Source organism: Ciconia boyciana, chromosome 3, assembly GCF_034638445.1.
Source record: "Ciconia boyciana chromosome 3, ASM3463844v1, whole genome shotgun sequence".
NCBI classification, from domain to species: Eukaryota; Metazoa; Chordata; class Aves; order Ciconiiformes; family Ciconiidae; genus Ciconia; species Ciconia boyciana.
This window is the reverse complement of record NC_132936.1, coordinates 120967054-120985852: the sequence shown is the minus strand read 5'-3', so window position 1 is coordinate 120985852 and position 18799 is coordinate 120967054. Positions and strand designations below refer to the sequence as shown.

The window sequence follows — 18799 nt, the reverse complement described above, 5'->3', positions numbered from 1 at the left end:
TGCTGGCACTGTGGTTTATTTAAAACTATTATGATTCAAGAATAACTGAATCATTCACAAAGTATGCTTTCTATAACCATTGTAAATATTGGTGCCAAAACTCAAATTTTTAAATTAATTCAAATCTCTGCCTTTCAATTGAAAAGCTTCCTAGATTTAACTGTGGTAACTCTCTGTATATTTACCATTTGGGCAGGAAAAAGATTTTGCAATAAGTCAAGAGGATTAAGGCAGAGCTTGATAATAAAAATATTTCAACAGACATAAACTAGCTCTGAAAAAATTAAGGAGACTTAAGAGATTATAACAAAAACTATTTTTGAATTCCCAGAATGCTCCAACTGATCATAATTAAATTGTTTTGGAATTTAAATAAGCACATTTGTTCAAGAAAAAAACAACATAACTAATATACTTCTGTCCCATAAGAAAGTACAGCCTCAACTGCATAGATATTGCCAGAGCTATAAACTACTGTTCAGCATGTGCTGACTGTGTTCCACCATTAAAAAAAATAAATAAATTTTAAAAAATCTCCCTTTCAGGTATGCAGGACCTCCTCTCCAAATGCTGCCTGAAATCAGTAACAGCTGAAGTGTTCCCATACATTAGACTCAAAAGCAAAGTTAAGACACTCATCTTCACTTTTAGGACTTCTGTTTTGGACAAAACCATATTCCAGGGGCTAATACCTAGTAGTGGTATTGACTGACCTCATGGAGGTGAATAGCCAATAGCCTAACTAGCAAAGGCAAGTGGACACTTCCATGATTTCCCGAACCTCTGATCTTTGATAACATTCTAACTTTTTCAGGGTAAGAAATCAGGAAACACTAACATATACTGCAAAATCCTAGTTGCTAAACTGACATCAACTACTATAAACTACCAATGTAAACTTCATTGTGCGCACATGCACATTCAACCCGTCATTATATGAACAAATCTGGTCCAGTGCACAGACATACAGCTGACTCTAGACAAAGCCAGTCATATTTATCAGGATAGGGGGGTTTTGTTTGTTTTTGTTTTTTTCCCATCCCTCCCTCAAAAAAGATGAGGATATAGCAAAAGTCCTAGGAGCCCCGCAAGAAGGTGCAGTAAGGAAAGGGTTGGACTAGATGTAATATGGAACAAATCCAATTTTCTAAAGTCAAGTTCAGCTGCAGAGAAACAGGAGCCCCTGTATTAGGGAATTGGATTCCATCTCTACTATGGTTCCTAAACATTAATATAATTTACTTGTAACATGCAAGGCACAGTTTTAAGAAGCTGAGTCCTTCAGAAAACTTCTTGCTCTCCCTGTGCTACTAAGTTTCCTTTAGTCTTTCTCAAAACAATTTTCCATCTCCAATGAATGGTTTGCTCTAGATTCCTATCTATGTCACCACATTCCATTGCTTAGTCTTTTTTAATTTATAGAACTTCATTCATACAATTTGCAAGATTATTTGGAAGACAGACTGTATAACAAACAAGAAAACCCCAAACACATTGTCGAAACCAACACAAAAAATGGTAGCTTTTCTAACTGTTTAAACAATGCCTATATAAATACAGAACACATTCCTAGCAGCAATTGTTTCAACTGTGGTTTCCACCTTCAGTCTGAAAGGTGGCAACAACAAATCTTTGTAAAAATGATGAAAACTCATCTGCCTTGAATGCTTAGTGACACAATGAATTAGATACTAAGTGAGCAACTTCAAGAATGCAAATACTGACACACTGTGGACAGATTAAGTTAAAACATGACGATACAGCAGTGTTAGTAAGCACTTGTCCTATCGTGTATGATACACGCTTTCTCTAAAAAGTTCTGGGAGAATTCATGCCAGAAATAACTGGAATTATATAAGCACGACTGAAAACACACAACTATGTTTAATGCCAGTGTATACTTTCAAACACAGATCTTACCAAGAACTAGGAATGAAACTATTCCATTCAGTTCAATCAATTTCAGTGAATCAGTACAGACCAAAACAAGATTTAAGAAGCAAGCATTTATATTCAACAGAAGTTAACCTGAGCGAATTCAGAATAATATTAGTGTAAATCATATAATTAGATATGCATTCCTAGCTGGAATTAACGCATCAGTGGTGAAGGGGCTGGATTCTAGTACGTCTCTGGTCTCAGTATTGACAGTAACAGGTCAGGCTGTGTCCTTACATAGCCTGCAGTCCTACACCTACTGAGCCAATACAGCACCTTGCTGCCCCCAAAAAGGTACTGTCACACTTCTCTAGTCTTTGGACTGCATAATTCGACCCTCTGAGCATTCACCAAGTGTTTCCATTTGCCCATCTGACTCTAACCCCGCAGAAAAGAGCCAGATTTTTTTCTTCTTTTCCAGAGTAGTTCTGCCATTTTAGCAAACGAAATTAAGCTTGCAAAGAGATCTAACAAGTGCCAGGGCTGCTACAGGCAGTCACAATGAGCTCTGGGCCAGGATCAAGGAGGAGAGGTCACAATGAAAACCCTTCCCTTTTTGAATGTAGCGAGTTGTTAAACTGGCTCATTACATCTCAGGGAAAGCACACACCCATAAACAAAATATAAAAATCAGTCTGAATGTCTTTTCATCATGAAGGAAAAAAACCTAGACATTGGTTTTCAGATGTCAGGATGAGTTCTGCTGGGATGCTATATGGTGAAGTCCTCTTTTTTTAATTTCCAAATGAAAATCTGGATGTTACTAAATACAACCAAATAACCCCCAACTTTTCTTCCTGGTAGCTTGTTTTCCCACAGAGCGGTCTCACTGGAAGGGCAGACTTCTCCCTTCTTTCTTCCCCCAAATCTTCAGCATTATGCAAGCAAGATTTTCAAACCATTCTCTAATTTTATGCTATGTTTCCAAATCATACTGGGTTTCATTTTTAAAAGTGTAGGTATGTTTTATGACTCTATGGCAAACACCTGAATTCTAATCAAGAAAATCTATAAAGTGATAAATGAAAAAGCAAGCACAAAAAAAAACTGGCAAAAAAATAAGCTACAAAAAGAAGCTTCCAGCTGAGGAACTGTTCAGTCATGTTATTTCTTCTATTTCCCTCACTGTAATCCATCTGGATTTCAATTAATGGAAAAAAGGTCAGTTTCTACTACTATAAATTCGACACCTTACACTATATCCCTATTCGCAGACCAATACTACATATCCTCCAAGTTAGTAAAAGAAAAAAATAAAGCTTACCTGGAACCCATTTAATCTCCATTCCTATATCCTTTTCTTCCTGTTTTTTCTCTTTTTCTTGGATACTTTGCAAAAGTTCTCTGTACTTGGCAATTTGTTCTTCATCATCTTTTTGGCTTTTCCTGGGTTTGTCATCTTCCATTTCATGAGCTACATCATCACCTAGAAAGAGAGAGTAAAGCTATCACAGACAGCCTCAAGAAAGTGATAAATTGAAGTTAATGATTAGGAAACACACCTAAGGCACATACATTGTTTCTAAAGAACAATCTAAAATAATTTCATCTGTTATTCTCCCAAGGAGTAACAAGTTTTAGAATTCCCCTACTTAGATGAAATAAAAACAGTATCTGAAAAGACAAAAGACAATCTGTCCAGCAAAAGAAATCACTGATCAGACACAGCATCCTTTACTGCATTTTAGAAGTATTAGTTTCAGAATCCCTTACAGCAGAGTAGTACCGAAATCTCAAAAAATAGTTGTGTAAAGCATTTTGAAAATAGAGTGCTACATTTTAACAAATAAACCTTGCAAGATTCTGTAACAAGAGATAATTATTCAATGCCTTAATCTTCTGTGACTTGCTGAATTAACAAACAAAGCAAGATGGAAAGAGGTTTTTTTCTTCCTTTTTTTAGAAAAAGACAATTACAATGTGACTTACAATAAGCTTTTAAACAAATGTTTCAGAGAGAACAGGTTTTTAAGGCTTTAAAGATGCTGCAGCTCCTTAAACCGTAGAAAACTAGGTATGGGGCAGGCTCCTTTTTTCTTTTTCTCTGGTTTAGCAGTAAGGCTGTGCTTCCTACAGTACTGAGTGGCATGGACAGCGTAACTGATGTCTAGAAAGGCAGACCACAGTTGCAACTTAACACAGAGTGACCTCTGGTCTTTGGCTAAAACTTAGGTGTGACACTGTTGTCATGTTCCACATCCCATCACTGCACGAAGCTGGTTGTTGGCTGGGAGCAGAAATCTTCACTGTTCAGTTAACTGCAGCTGCTTTTCCACTTTCCTCATCAGTAGCTGGGATCTCCTAAGAAGAAAGCATCTGCTCACGCAGCAAGCAAAAGGCATTTGGTTTTGAAGACAGAAGAAAAATAAGCCATTTTGTTGTTTCTTCTTCCTGGTATCGTGAAATGAGCATTAAAGCTATACTGGATGGGAACTGAAGAAATCCTTAAGCTAAGAAAGGCTCCCTTGAAACTGGCTAAGTGAGGGGCTACCGATTTGTATTTATGACTGGCTTTGCTAATTTTGCTAGGAGAAATTTAAGTGGCAATGCATATTGTCATACTTTCTCATTTAGATAAAACATGCATTTCTTTTGTCAAATGTTCAACATAGCGTTCAAAAAACCCTTAAGAGCCCTTTCATTCTGTAAGCAAATAAAGAACACTTGACAACAGCTGCAATAAAGGAAAATGAGCTGAATACATTCTCAAAGTTTGTTCAGAGTTCAAATAACCTTGTCACTAGCTTTCAAGCATCACGCTGTATTGCACAACACGAGGAACCATTTTATGATGGATATTAAGGCAGCAATGCTTTCTGCCAATAGCTTGTTCAAAGACTTTTTGAACAAAACACACAAACAAAACAAAAAGTTCTGGTGCATTAACAGCTGCGCTGCAAGAGAAATACAATTAAGAGAAAAAAACTTAACCTGTGAAGGAAAAAAAGACAAAAGCTGATGAAGTTTACAGTACAAAATACAAGTATATCCTTAATGCTTTCAAAGGAGAGTAGTAACAGAAGTGCTAAAAGAATGAAGAAGAAAAAAGTTAAAATCCTGAGGCAGGTCAGAAACATTCCAATACAATAATTTGTAGGGTTTGTTTGTTTTTAAAAGCTGTAATTCATCAAAAATATAAGCAAATGCAGAGGCTCAATATACTAAATTGCTGATTGGCAGCTGTGTTAGCTGAGATCACATTCTTGTAATTACAGTGTGTTGAAGAGATCATATTCTTAGTTTAAGAAGATTATCTTGCAATGGCTGAGTAGGTTTGGGGTTTTTTTTGTTTTTTTTGTTTTTTTTTTTTTTTTAAACTCAGCCTTACAAACTAAAGAGAGTAGAAAAATTATAGCAGACACAATATTTGACAAGAGGTTTGCTGCAAAGCTGAGGTTTTTTTAAAGATTGAAAGATAAAATTCCCCCTCACGATGTAATGGCACACCAGAAAATTCAGCTACTGATCTGGACGCTGACGGCCATACCATAAAAATGCACTAAATGTCTCAATTCTATCCAGAGTAGTTACTCAAATTCAGACAGACACAAAAAACCCCCCTACAATGCATGTAGACCTGCAGAATGAAAAATAAAAAGCTCTACACTCCAGCATTCAAGAAGCAAGTCTGATGTAGAGGTTATTGCATTATACTACAGCATGATATGAAAAATCAAATGCAATGACCTTAGTCTCAAGCCAGAAAATAGTGACAAACAGTTTGGGTTTTAACCCCACTTTCCCACATTCTCAGCACACTCTGAACAAGAAGTTGTGCAAATCCCATTAGTTCATCCAAACAATAATAAAAAAAGGACAACTTTAGAATTCAAAGTAATCAAAATAAACTTATTCAAAGGGTATCACAGTAGACATTTTTGTAAAATACTTTTCAGGGAGAAGACAGATACTAGAAGAAGAGAATTCAAACAGACAGATAACAATAAATGAATGGTAAGCATTACATTCTGGCTTTTTTTGCAGCCTTTAAGCACCTGGCTGCACAGGAGAGGTGACTGGACATTCCTAGAGCCACACTTCTGAGGCAGTCAGATATAAGCCAAGATTAACATGCTTGCAACCAGAGCTGGCCCCTGTCTAGTCATTTCTGGATAGGGACACACTGGCCTGCAAAAGCACACACAGATGTGTTGTTCAGTTCTGAGTTACTGGACACCTCCAACAGCTTGTACGAACTTTTCAGAAGGAAAGCTGAGATGACGCTTGTTCCTGGCCTTCCAAGCACCTTTTGGTTTTTATTAAACAACAAACTAACGCAACACAAAGGCCCCTGCAAAACACGCTTTGGAAAAGTCTCCAACACCTGCATCAGTTTTATCAAGCTCCTGATGCTTCATAGAAAGAAAATAACCAGGTTGTGGTATTTCTATTCTGTCCCATGAAATTCCACACAAGTTTGGCTACCTCATAAACTGCTAACTCCTCTTGCTAGCTTACTTCCTTAGGAAATATTTTAGCAATATGCCAAAACTAACCCAATGGAAATATTCTAAAAAGTCAGATCCTTGTTACTGTTGAAGCAGCAGTAATGCCTGAGAGTGTCCAAAGAAGCTATACAGAAGGCAACCCAAATCGTATCCTGTTCAATGCATTTTACAAATACCCATTGGATTCAGGGACAATATTAAACAATTGCATGTTCTACTTCTGTCACCTTCTACTTCTTAGCCTTGCATAACAGTTCTAGCAAATATAAACACATATGAATACTGTTCACTTTTAAGACAGCAAGGAGGACTGTACTGTCATGTGATAAAATGTTAAAGATGCCTTTAAATTTCTACATGTAGTCAGAGTTATTGCGCCAAATAATTTCAGAATTGTAAAAAGATTTAGTAAATGGTCTGATTTTATTTAACATTAATCACTAAAAATAAGATGAGCAGCATTATTAAAAAAAAGTAAAACTCCACCCAGCAACTCCTCCTTCCCAACAACTACATTTTCTTTCTCTACACTTGTGCACCTCCGGCATTGGTGCAGCAGCACAAAACAAAACATCTACTGGCTTTGCAGCGACTTGTATTGGAAGCCCAATACCACAAGAAACTGTGCTCCCTCCTGAAACTCGTACCATGAAGAATAGGGCTCTATGTAGAGTTCCCTACAAGTCTGTCGGTGTTCAAGAAGTGTTTGGACAACTCTTAGATAGATGGTTTAACTTTTAGGTTGCCCTGTGTGGAGTCAGGACTTGGACGCAATGATCCTTGTGGGTCCCTTCCAACTCAGGATATTCTGTGATTCTATGATTATACCATCAGGACTTTTATACACAGATAAAAGTATTTTGTCATATAGTCTATTCAGGTATTCTGTGTGGCTGTGCAAAGCAGAACAGCAGAAAAGATGTTGCTCTTGCAAAGATAAAAAAACAGAACAAAAGCTTGGGCATAAAACCCATAATGCTTAATTTGAAGCCTCATTTAAAATGCCATACACTAAGTCACTGGTGCTCATGGTCAAAACAGCAACTATGAGTTGGATTTGATGCACACCACAAACACTTCCTAACTGGAACAAATGCATCCAAGTAACAGAAAATTCAGAAGTAATGTAAAGGAGATACTTTGTGCTATGAACCACAACATACCAGGTCACTGAAATACTTGACATTACAAAACTGTTGTATAATAGTAATACTAACATTCACGACACACATATTTTAAGTTGAAAAATTCCATAAAAACCAGATTAGAACAGGCCAACAAAAACCTGCTTATAAATAAAACATTTTAATAAGTTAAAAAAATATGAACAGAAGTCCAGGACATTTTTTTCCTTCTTATCACACTCCTACATTTCCATTCAAGCAGCTGACATTGATCTTTCCCATTTGTGCATCGTGCCACATAATTCTGCTGGATGGAATCCTGTTTTGTATCACATAACTGAATGGATAAAAGGTCAGGAACACGTTAAAGACATGGCAACGTAATTCCTCTATTAATAACTTACTTTTCAAAACATCATTAGAATCCAGACATTTCCAGGTTTAAAATTATTAGTGTGATAAGATTACTTAAGGTCAATTTCTTTTACTTCCCAGCAACGGAAGCTTATTTTTTTAAATTTCTGAAGTGTTGCTCACTTACAGATGTTTGCTTTCATCACCACCCTATTACAGATGCTATTCTTTAACATAGCAGTAGTCTTGTACGTAGTAAGATGGAAATGCTTTCCTCTGCATCTACTGCTCCCATTTAGATACTTTGCTAAGCATTACTAGAGAAAGTAAAGCTCACGGAGGGGCAGTTTATAAGTGCGTTTTTATGTAAGATGAGAAACAAATGGACATTAACCCTGCCAAGGTATTGCCAAGCTGAGTTTGCTGACAGAAGATTTCCCAACTCTATAACCAGAAAAAACTGTAATGTTCTTTTGCACACTCCAAACTCATCTCTGATTGCAACAACCTGCTTTAATGCAGTATAAATCAATTTTCACATCTGTTTGAAAGACCTGATTAAGCCTTAATGATGTTTTCTTTGCCTTGTAATTTAGGCTATATATATTATTAACTAAGAACAGACTGAATTTTAGAGCAAAAACAAGCAAGGTAATTCAGGAATGTACATGCTGGTGCACCATACACAGAAGATTTACATACCTTATGAAGCTAGATTACATTCTCTTTATATTCTTAAGAAGTATGTGAATCAAAAACCATTTGAAAGATGTCACTACTACACTCTAAAGTCCCCTTAAATCTGCTGCTTACCTTTCCCCTCGCTATATAAGACCTATAGCTTAGGAGTACGAGAAGGCACTCAGCATAGCTTTTCTCCACTGCCATTCACACTCCCATGGTTAACCAAGAAGACGTACTGCTGGAGTGAAGCAGCTCTGTACAATCCACATCTCCCTCAGAACCTTCTAAGGTCTGGAGTGCATTCAACACCCTGTCTAGGCCATTCCAACAAGTCTTAGGACAGCTTCTTCAATATCTCCTTGCCCTGCGGAGACTTTAGTATGTGTATAGAGGGCCACGAAGAGGACAAAACACTATATTAACCTACAAATAGATTTCCACAGTGAGCATTGTACCTAATTCATTTAGTCATTAACCACTTCACATTTCAAACTAGGACTTTTACTCTGAAAAGGAAGCACCTCCAGTTCTATTGAAAATAATTTTATCTCAGAAATTAAGAGATTAAAGTAGGTATTACCAAACTTGACAAAGAAATGTTAAGGTACCCTGAAAAAAAGAGAGAGAGAGAAGTAGGAAAGTTGGTTTTTTTTAAAAAAAAAAAGGGAGAAGAAAATGATTTTACACTCAAAGGTGCAAGCTCCTATTCAGAAAGCAGCTATTCAGGGGCTCAAACATTAGGATAACTCCTAATCACCTACCGTTTGGTAATTTTCGATCAGTGTTACTCAGACTTCAAAGAAAGGCAGCAGATCTTCACTCAGCACTGAGTGAACAGAACAGCTACCACATTCTCTACATAGATCATTCAAATGTATGATGAAAAGCAACTTTTCTTTAACAGATTTATCATATCAGCAATAAAGTAAATATGCCATGATTTACATCACCTGTGATCTTGCTACTTGAAACCACTTGAATTATGATCATTATACTTGGCTTAAACATTAATTACACCAGGTAAAGAGATTTTGCAGTACAGAAATGAAAACCAGAAAGCTGTTTTAAAGCTAGGGTGATAATACTTAAGTCAAACTCTCACTAACGAATCTTCTAAGTAAGCTGTAACTCCAAATTCAGCTAACATACTTTGTCTTCAAAAAGAATGTTGTAATTTTGGGGTCATACTAGTGATATTATTCATTTGGAGAATCAGAATCAGGTTTGCATAATGAATCTCAACTGTGGCTTTAGAGATGCCATTTTAAAAACTTGTACGTGGGTTTTCTTATCATGTATAAATACACTTTTTCAGCGTTAACTCAAACAAACAAAAAAAGAAATAAAGAAAAAAGGAATGTCAAGTTCCAGTAAATTTAAAGAACTCTACAGCTTCCATGTTAACATGCCTAACTTATGAATCTTTTAAAAAAAATTTTTAGCATCTGTTAATCTGTCAATGTTCTGTCATCAATCCATTTATTTCCCAATTGAAAAGAGCGAACAAAAAATACCAACATGCTCACCACCAATTTCCCTCCACCTCTGAGTCACACACACATAAAAAGTAAGTATATGCCACTTTCAGAGATGTCTAGCTCTGGAGGAAAGGTAGGTTATTTTCACAGTAGAACCTGACCACAGCTTTTATACAACGAGCATAATATTGTCCCTGTAAAAGATGACATTCAATGCATTTTCTAAAGATACAAAATTTACATATTTAAAGAACTTTGTTCAAAACACTGCAGCTAATGACTTTGTGGACAACATTTATCAAAGTACCTTGCTGCTGTTCTTCCTCGTCACTGGATGAAGCCAAATAAGCTTGAAAATCCATGTCAAGAAGTTCCTCTTTTTTAAAAGTTCTGCTAAGTGACATTACTCGTTCATGATCTGTCTCATCCCATGTGATATCTACCTTAAAAATAAGAATGCCAGTTGTAGAAGCTGAAACACTAACATTAAACATTGTAACTCTGTCTTTTTAGGGAAAATTATTTAATACCTTCCATTTAAGTAGCAATGTAAACCTGTTACTAATGTTCTCTACAACAATTAGCTATAATAACCATTTACTAAAATAAATTTAATTACAACTTTTTGGAATTTGTTCTACAATGAGTTTCAAGGAGTTTTAACTACATGAAAGAATGAAGAAGTCTCCTCATGCACTGAAGGGTTCTGTAACAGCAGGTCACACAACACGAAATCTCTGCAAGCCAAGTTTCCTTTGTGGCAGCAGATAGTGGTGTTGAGGCAGCCGCCAACTCCTCTCCTTTTCTCTTCCAGCAGCAACTCATTCCTGGAATCACGCATGGATTGCAATGGGGACAACGAAAGTGTTTGCGCAACTGCACCCTCAGCCGGAAGGTGAAACAGATCTGACTGGAAAATGATCCAGCAGAAATTACTTATTTCTCAACTAATCACTTCTCCAATCTGGTTCACTTCATGGCCAGATGGAAGTTTTGGCTGCCTCATAAAACAGAGTAGGAATGAATAGCTACAAGGAGGGGAAGCAACTTTAAGCCTGGCACTACCACCAGAAAGGCTATTGTTCAGCTACACACAAATACCCATTTTAGGCAAATTAGAAGATTTAACTGTGACTAACAAAGTAATTCCATGTGCAACTTGTAACAAAGGTATAATGAGGTCAAAATGTAGTATTTAATTTGTAACAAAGGAGCCAAATCTCTTTTAAAATCCAAAACTTGAGCTTTTTTATGGGGGTTGCAACCTGTGGCTCCGTAACACGCTTACATCTTCTAATATGTTCGATGTCTTTATTTTGAAATGGTGAAGATAATCAGGAATCTTTTCCCCACTACTTATATAATTTATAAGCTGGCAATAAAACTAAACAAATTAGAAAAACATTACAAAAACATTGTAAAGATACCTTTGATGTTCCCATAGCAGCAGATGTGAAGTATTTTGGCTGATATACAGCTACGTTCACTTCTGAGGCTACATCTTTTGGCTTATCATCAAATGTAATGTTATCTGGAATAAATCTTAAAGGCAAATAAAACATGTTATTATTCAAACACACTTGGAAATTTCATAGTATAAACAGTCTAAGCTTTTCATGAGTATGGTACATCAGCACAAATTTGCTAAAATAAAAAGTTGGTAAGCCTGAAAAGGAAACAAAAGAAATGGCCAAGTACTCCACACATGCAAGATTAACTGTCTGGATTCTGGCACAGCTGTTCCACAGGTTTTTGATGTATAACACCACCATGTTGGGGAAGTAAACTAATCAACTTTTAGCCTGGTATTAGCAGGGTCAGGGGTGGTTTTTGGGGTGTTTTAGTTTGTTTAAAGAATCATCTTTTCAGGAAGCTTAATATTAAAAATTCAAAGGAAAAAAGTTAACAAAATAGAATTTGGAAACAGATAAATAAAAAAATTCAAGACATTTTAGGAAAGCCTGGTACACATATTTAATATTACAATTAGTAGGAAAAAAAAAAAAGTTAAAAAGACCGAAGTCACATGTAACAACAGAAGACGTTAGATTAAAAAAAAACAAACCAAAAAACCTTTGTACACTACATGACAAATTACTTGGGCTTTTTTTTTTTTTTTAAATCATTGCAAATATAATATGATGAATACTATTGAACATTAAAATTTAACAAAGTAGCAGATTAGGAAAAGCATTGGAGAATTTTACACACCTGTGTCTGTTGTAAAACATTATCTTTCTATGTTTAAAAGCATGAAAAGTTACATGTTCATTTGGCAGACATCATCTTCTCCAGAACGGTTCAAAGCAAAGGATTTAAGCTCCTCTAGAAAATGATTCAAAGCAAAATTTATCTTTCACTGACTTCCAGGAGTGCCCATAACATGGGCCCCAGCAAAGCCAGCTTCTGTCAAAACTTAATATGATTTCGTAACTTCTCTTCTGCTCAGACCAGAAAGCTTTTTTGTAACAAAAGGAAATACTAACAATAAAGCACAACAATAATTTAAAATTCTTTCTTTCTGAAATGTGACTTTTGAAATATTAGAGCTTCCAGCTCATTCATAGGGGCTAGCATAATAATCCATTGCGTCTTCATGACAAGAGCAGCAATATTCTTGCCCTGTGGTAAGCAATCCTGAAAAAGAGCCACTTCTGGTCCCGGAAGGGAAGGGAAAAAGCAGCAGTATGTTGTTTTGTTTTCTAAATCCTACCACTTTACTTAATTGTACCAAAAGGTTGAAGATGCAACTAGAATATTTTACCTGACTTCTCTGAGAATAATCTCTGTATACAGAGATCCTCTCAAACCTTCCATATTCCAGTAAAAATTCTCAAAAAGAAGAAAAAAGAATCAAAGGGAAACCTAACAACTCACTGGATGCCTAATTTATTTACATATCTCATTTTGGTTACAGAACAAAGACAATATAGTTTACTCCAAATTATTTTAAACTGGCTTTAATTCTCCCTCCCTGGCCCAACATGTAATGAAGTCACCACTGGAGTTACCTCAGGTCTATAAAAGAACAGCTACTTTCAAATTCCAGTCCATCGCATTCCTCATAAATTTTATTGGCTGTTTCAGGAGAATCACATTCTACAACTGCATAGAAGTATTTCAGTCGCTTAAATTGATACTCCCTCAGTTTTTCCCTATAAAGCCTGCAAAAGCAGAAAACACCAGAATCAAGTGATCTAGTTTTAACAACTTTTCTTTTGCAAAATATTTTAATTCAACTCATTAACAATACGCATCATTCAAACACTCTCCTAATCTTATAATAAGATTAGATGTTAAACAGCATGAAGTTTCACCAGTACCTATTCAGTTTTACTCAAGTAAAAAGACTAAATCACACAATTTTATTAAGTTCACACTTACTGTATCTGACTCTGCTTCCCACAAGCATTGTAAGGTTAGAGTCCCTGTGCAGGGCATAGAGTAGCACCTCTGTATGCCTCTGTGCAGGCCACAGAATGTAGCATTTCACAGTTCGTATCGAGTTGTTTGCAATTATCCTGCCCCTTACAAGGCTGATGAAAAGGATGTTCATACATAAGTAAGGGTACATGTTAAGAACATATGAGAACCTGGGAGACTGTATGGACAGGATTGCAGATCCTCATGCTAGAGAGAGGCAGCGTAAGAGTGATAAGTAAGAAAGCGGTATGGGTGAGGAAAGGAATCAGGATACTAACTTGGGTAGCACAGGTGGTGGTAGTGTCATAGAAGATGACAGCAAGAGAGAAAGAAAGGCAGAAAAGAGACTGAGAAGTGGATGAATTGGTGGAAGGATGCAGGAGACAGATCACAGGGCTGAGGTCCTGTCCTGTGAATTTAAAGGGTATGTACAGAGGTATCGCTGAGGTATCTCTGGGATATCTGGATTTCTGTTTGTTGTATTCCAGATGCTCTAGAGCCCACTGAGCAGTAAATCCAATGCTTCAGGATGTGCCCTGATGCACACAGTGAAGCTGACTTCAGCACGCACTGTGAGTTCATCATACCCTGATGCACTCATTCCCTGATGCACTAGAGACTTTCTTCAAAGGGATCTGCACTTATTTTAGAAGCATCCAGATTTTCCAAACATAAGGCAGTCCAGTGGGATGTATTATACAAAAGTGGCCCCAGTCAGGCTGCCAAACATCTGGAAATTCTGGAAAAAATATAAAAGCAAAACCTCTCAATTACCATGCAGACAAGACTTGCAAGCAGAACAAAAAGAAAAAAAAAGACATGCCTGGAAAGCCTGGACAATGGTAGGCCTGATGAGCTCAGCCTACTAAGCCAGGGCTGCTGCTGGTGGCATTCAAGAAATCTCAGTCTGGAATTCTTGGCCTAAGTTAAGGTCCCTGTTGATTACGCAGATAAAAATTTTGACAGTAAGCAACAAAGGGAGTTCACTGCATGAATGGCAATTTGTAGAGGAGAAATGCTATGTTAAGCTCTCCATATATTTTTTCCATTTATTATTCCAATGAGCTACATAATAAAAACTTTGAACTCAATTATCGACATGCAAATTTTCTCAAGAAATTGAGAAAGTTTTTCTCAAATTTTCTCAATTTTCATTTATTCAATGCATTGACAATGAACCAGGGCCAGTTGTAAAATACCCCTTGAAAAAGCTTTAAAATTAAGGCGTCCACAGGAGACTTCCACATATGAAATTTTGGAAACAGGAGCTGATCAGGATTTTCAATAAGAATTAGACATATTATATCTCTCATTTGAAGATAAAGTTAATACCCGTCATTCTCTGTGGTATTCTCTGGAAGATCAAATAGTTCCACAGGTCCTTTTTGTTCTTCCTCTTTCAATCTCTCTTTTCCAAACTCCGAAGGATAAATCTACAAATACAACAACACAAAAGTAAATTTTTAACTGTAGCAGCATAGTGTACACCAACTAAGAAAAAATATCTCACGAAGCCTTTGAGACTTTATGTTTTTTTAATCTAAAATCAGTAAAGGGATCAATTCCATAAACTTTAATATCCTCTTAATTTTAATTTACAGAAAAGACAGTAGAATAAACAAACAGCCTGTTAGGAATGAGAATATTTTGAGACAGATGAAGAACAACAGGAACCCTGACTGCGTTCATTTCACTGTGGACCTTTTCAGAAAGAGCTATTTGACTAACATTTCTCAGAAAGCTGGAGGCAGACACTGAAAATGGAAAAATATAACTTAACTGATCAGAATTCAACCAGTTTATTAATAACTCAAAAGCAGTGAAAAACAAGAAGTGTTGTACAATGGTAAAAGGGGTTGAAAGGTATTTACACGTAGCTAGACTTAAGGTTAGGTTATCTGCCATAAAGACCACTAAAAATTTAACTAGCCAAGGAAATGTAGTCTCCCCCACTAGACTTTGAGAACTTCACTATTAGTCTCAGAAAAACAACACTTAGAGCCAACCTCATAAACTTTGAGAAGTTAACAGCTTCTGGCTCTAACTCTACCAAATACATGCCCATTGCTGAAAAGCAGCACATGTTTATTTCTAACACAGCAAGTTAAATTGCAACACAGTTTCTTCTTTATCATGTTAATATCTCTTTTGTTTCTGTAACTGTCTTACTTGTAGTCTTTTATCAAGTCTTACCTTAACAGAAAATACCGTTCCTCCTTTGGGCGTGAAAGAATTAAACAGAGCCAGCAAATCCTTAGCCTTCAACCTATCCCAATCCATATTACAAACTGCCAATCTACTTGTAATCTGAACAGAGAGAAAAAAAAAAAAGAACACAAAGTTCATACATTTAATTCCTGACTGCTATGGGGAATACACAATTCTCTAGCAGCTATCCTTGGTAAAAATCAAAGTCAGCAACAAGCTGCTGAAAAAATAAGAGAAGCATTTTCCTTAAGAGTTTGTATCACTTAAACTAGCAAAGGTCAGAAGCAGCAATCACCGGAGCAGATAAAAAGGACATATATAGTGAAGCACCACAGAATGGACTGCACTAATCACAGATTTAGGAATGCAGTTGCAAAATCAGCACTTAGGATTTTGTTATCATCATATGGTTAGTCACAATATCAACTAGCATCACAGTATTGTAACAGCACTAGAGTACTGTGATTTCTTATACACTAGTTATGCTTAAAGTTCTACTTAATTGTGTAATGATTTCATATTTTCTTAAAGCACGAGTTAAAAAATTAAATTTAAAAAAGTGGAAAAAAAAACCAATAGCAAACAAAAGCAGTACTATTTAAATTCTGGAACTCCTGAAAAGCTCAATTCTGTTTGTTCTTTCACTTAGAGATAGCTTATCTATCTATAGGTAAACCTCTGCTTCTAGGGAATGGGAGACGCCAGTGAAAATTGCACATATCTCATTCTCTGACAACTTCATCATCACTTGCATTCTGTAACTAAAAGGCTGAAAAACCCCTATGAAAAATACTTTCACAAACTGTTTCATAGAGGAAGGTCTATAATGAACTCATAACAGTGTACATTTTTAAATTTGTTATGTAGCAACTTTTCACATGCAACGTATTGTTACCTCATCTGCACGAGGGGCATCTTTATCTAGCTCACGCCATGAATGCTCTATCTCTGGCTCCTTTGGAAATATATCATTTAAATCCTCATCATCCTCTGAGCTCGTTTCAATGTTCCCTATGCCTCTAGCTAGATCAGGCCCACTATCACTTTCTTCATCATCTTCTGAATCACTATCTTCTTCGCCTGTTTCCCCATCATATTCTGTCTCCTCTTCCTCGCCTGTTTCCCCGTCATCTTCTGGCTCCTCTTCTTCTGATTCTGCACACTCAAAAGCATCACTTGCAGAAATTTCTTCCTCTAATTGGCTTTTACTAATGTCATTTTGATCACAGGCGTCTGTGCATACAGTCACTGAAAGATAAACATTAGATATCTATTTTATGTTGGAATTACATATCATCCTTTACAAAGAGGAAAAAAACCCTCAGGTTTTCTTCATACAGATTCATAGAACCCCTGAAATATGTAATGATGCAGGAACAAATTACATCAGGGAAGTGCAAACAACATAAATCATCAGTATCGCCTCTTCAGCTTGTCTAATCTAATCTACTTGCTCTTTAGGCCCACAATTGTATTGTCAATCTCAAACTCTAATGAAATATTATTCTGTTATTTTATTTATATGTATAGAATCAACAGGTAGAAATTAGATTTCAATAATATAGGCTATACGCATGCACAAGCAATACAAACAAAGTTTTTCTTCAAGTCACCTGTTCTGCCTAATGCCCTCTAATATTAATAGCTTGATGCTGCCATCCTTATGCTTTCAGTCAACAAGCGCTGATATGCTGAAGCCTTCATGGTATCAGACCTTGTATTTGCTATGCAGTTGGATAAATGCACTAGTGTATACACTACTATATATTTTACTTTTCTAACTAACCAACAATTTCAGCTCCAGCAATTAAAAGGACATGGATGTTCACAATCTTACTGAAGAATCAGCACTGAGTCTATAAAGAGCTGACCAACTCCGACTCTTCAGCAACACTGAATCCAAGTCAGTCAGCTATTTTATGACTGATCTTGTGAAAGATCTTCCATGAATAAAGCAAAAGCAACAACATCCAAGTAAACACAGCCAAATTCTACTTGTTATTTGAACAACTAACCTGATTCTTTTATTTTTCCTCCTACAGAATGGTCCCTCCTGGGAGCTTTAACTGATTTGGTACCACTTGGTTGTGAAGATTTTTGGTTGTTTTGAATTGAAATTGATCTTCCTCCTGATGCATCTCTTTGCTTGTTTTCCCCTTTGTGTAAAAGGCCTTTGCTTCCCCGAGAGCGATCAACTTCTGTTGCAGTTTTCTTAGAGTCCTCTTTCAAGTTGAATTTAGATGTAATTTTTTGTCGTTCATTTTTAGGGTCATCTAGTTTTGTCACCGCTTCACATGTTTGGTCCACCCCTTGTTTATTTATTTTGCTCTCCTCCCTAGGGAGACCATCAGCAAGTAGTTTTGCAGAATCCACTTCTCCTTTACGTTTAGCTTTTTTCTTCTTTTTTTTCCTTTCAGTATGTTCTTTACTTTCATTTTCTGAAAGATCAGAGTCAGATTCTGACAGGGCATAAAATTTCCTGAGGTTCTCTGTAGAAGTATAGTTAATAGGGCGGCCTCTTTTATCCAGTGTATATTTCAGCTTAAACTTTTTGTCATGAAACATCGCTCGGAATCGTTTGTCAATCTTGATTTTACGTTCTTTTTCTGGCATCTCCCAAAATCTGGGATCTCTCGTAACACAGCTGAACCGCGCATCGCTCAGTATTTCCTCTTGAGATGACATTTTTGATGCTGTTGAAGACTTGGACATCTACGATATGGAAAAAAACCCCCACTTCTGATTAAAAAAAAAAAACCTGATTAACATAGATTTAGACAGGCAATTGAAAAAAATTAAAGAATTAAGCAAAGTTAGATTTCTAACCTATACCTAAAACGTTCTTTCCAAAAGTACATATGGCAATTTAAATGAGTCACAAATAATCCTGTAACTACCACAGTCTTGACCACGCACCTTAGCTTCCTCTGATAACAGACATACAGCTATAAAGACCATACTGGCTGCAGACATAGTCTTAAATGATCCCCCATCAATCCCGAACACGACCTCGAACAGTTTCACTGTCAGCCAAACCTCAGACTTGTACTTCCCACAGGACTAGGGCATTCCACATTTTAAAGCGCCAGTTAGGAACGAAGTCAGCAAGAGCACGAGTGTTTTGGCGACCTCAGGCCAGTGT

At 36.5% G+C, this 18799-nt stretch overlaps 1 protein-coding gene across 2 annotated transcripts in view; it reads right to left on the bottom strand.

Annotated features, from left to right (window-relative positions):
• ESF1 (ESF1 nucleolar pre-rRNA processing protein homolog) overlaps positions 1-18799 on the bottom strand; it is a 33676-nt gene that overhangs the window by 14241 nt on the left and 636 nt on the right. Inside the window, exons 2-9 of one of the 2 annotated variants that reach the window (XM_072857428.1) lie at positions 17673-18369; positions 16553-16905; positions 15643-15756; positions 14782-14882; positions 13038-13190; positions 11454-11568; positions 10334-10469; positions 3203-3364 (exon numbers count right to left, since the gene is read on the bottom strand). In XM_072857428.1, coding sequence (XP_072713529.1) covers positions 3203-3364; positions 10334-10469; positions 11454-11568; positions 13038-13190; positions 14782-14882; positions 15643-15756; positions 16553-16905; positions 17673-18369 — 1831 coding nt within the window. Of the gene's footprint in view, positions 1-3202; positions 3365-10333; positions 10470-11453; positions 11569-13037; positions 13191-14781; positions 14883-15642; positions 15757-16552; positions 16906-17672; positions 18397-18799 lie in introns of both variants that reach the window. The other variant, XM_072857429.1, reaches the window with a different exon arrangement.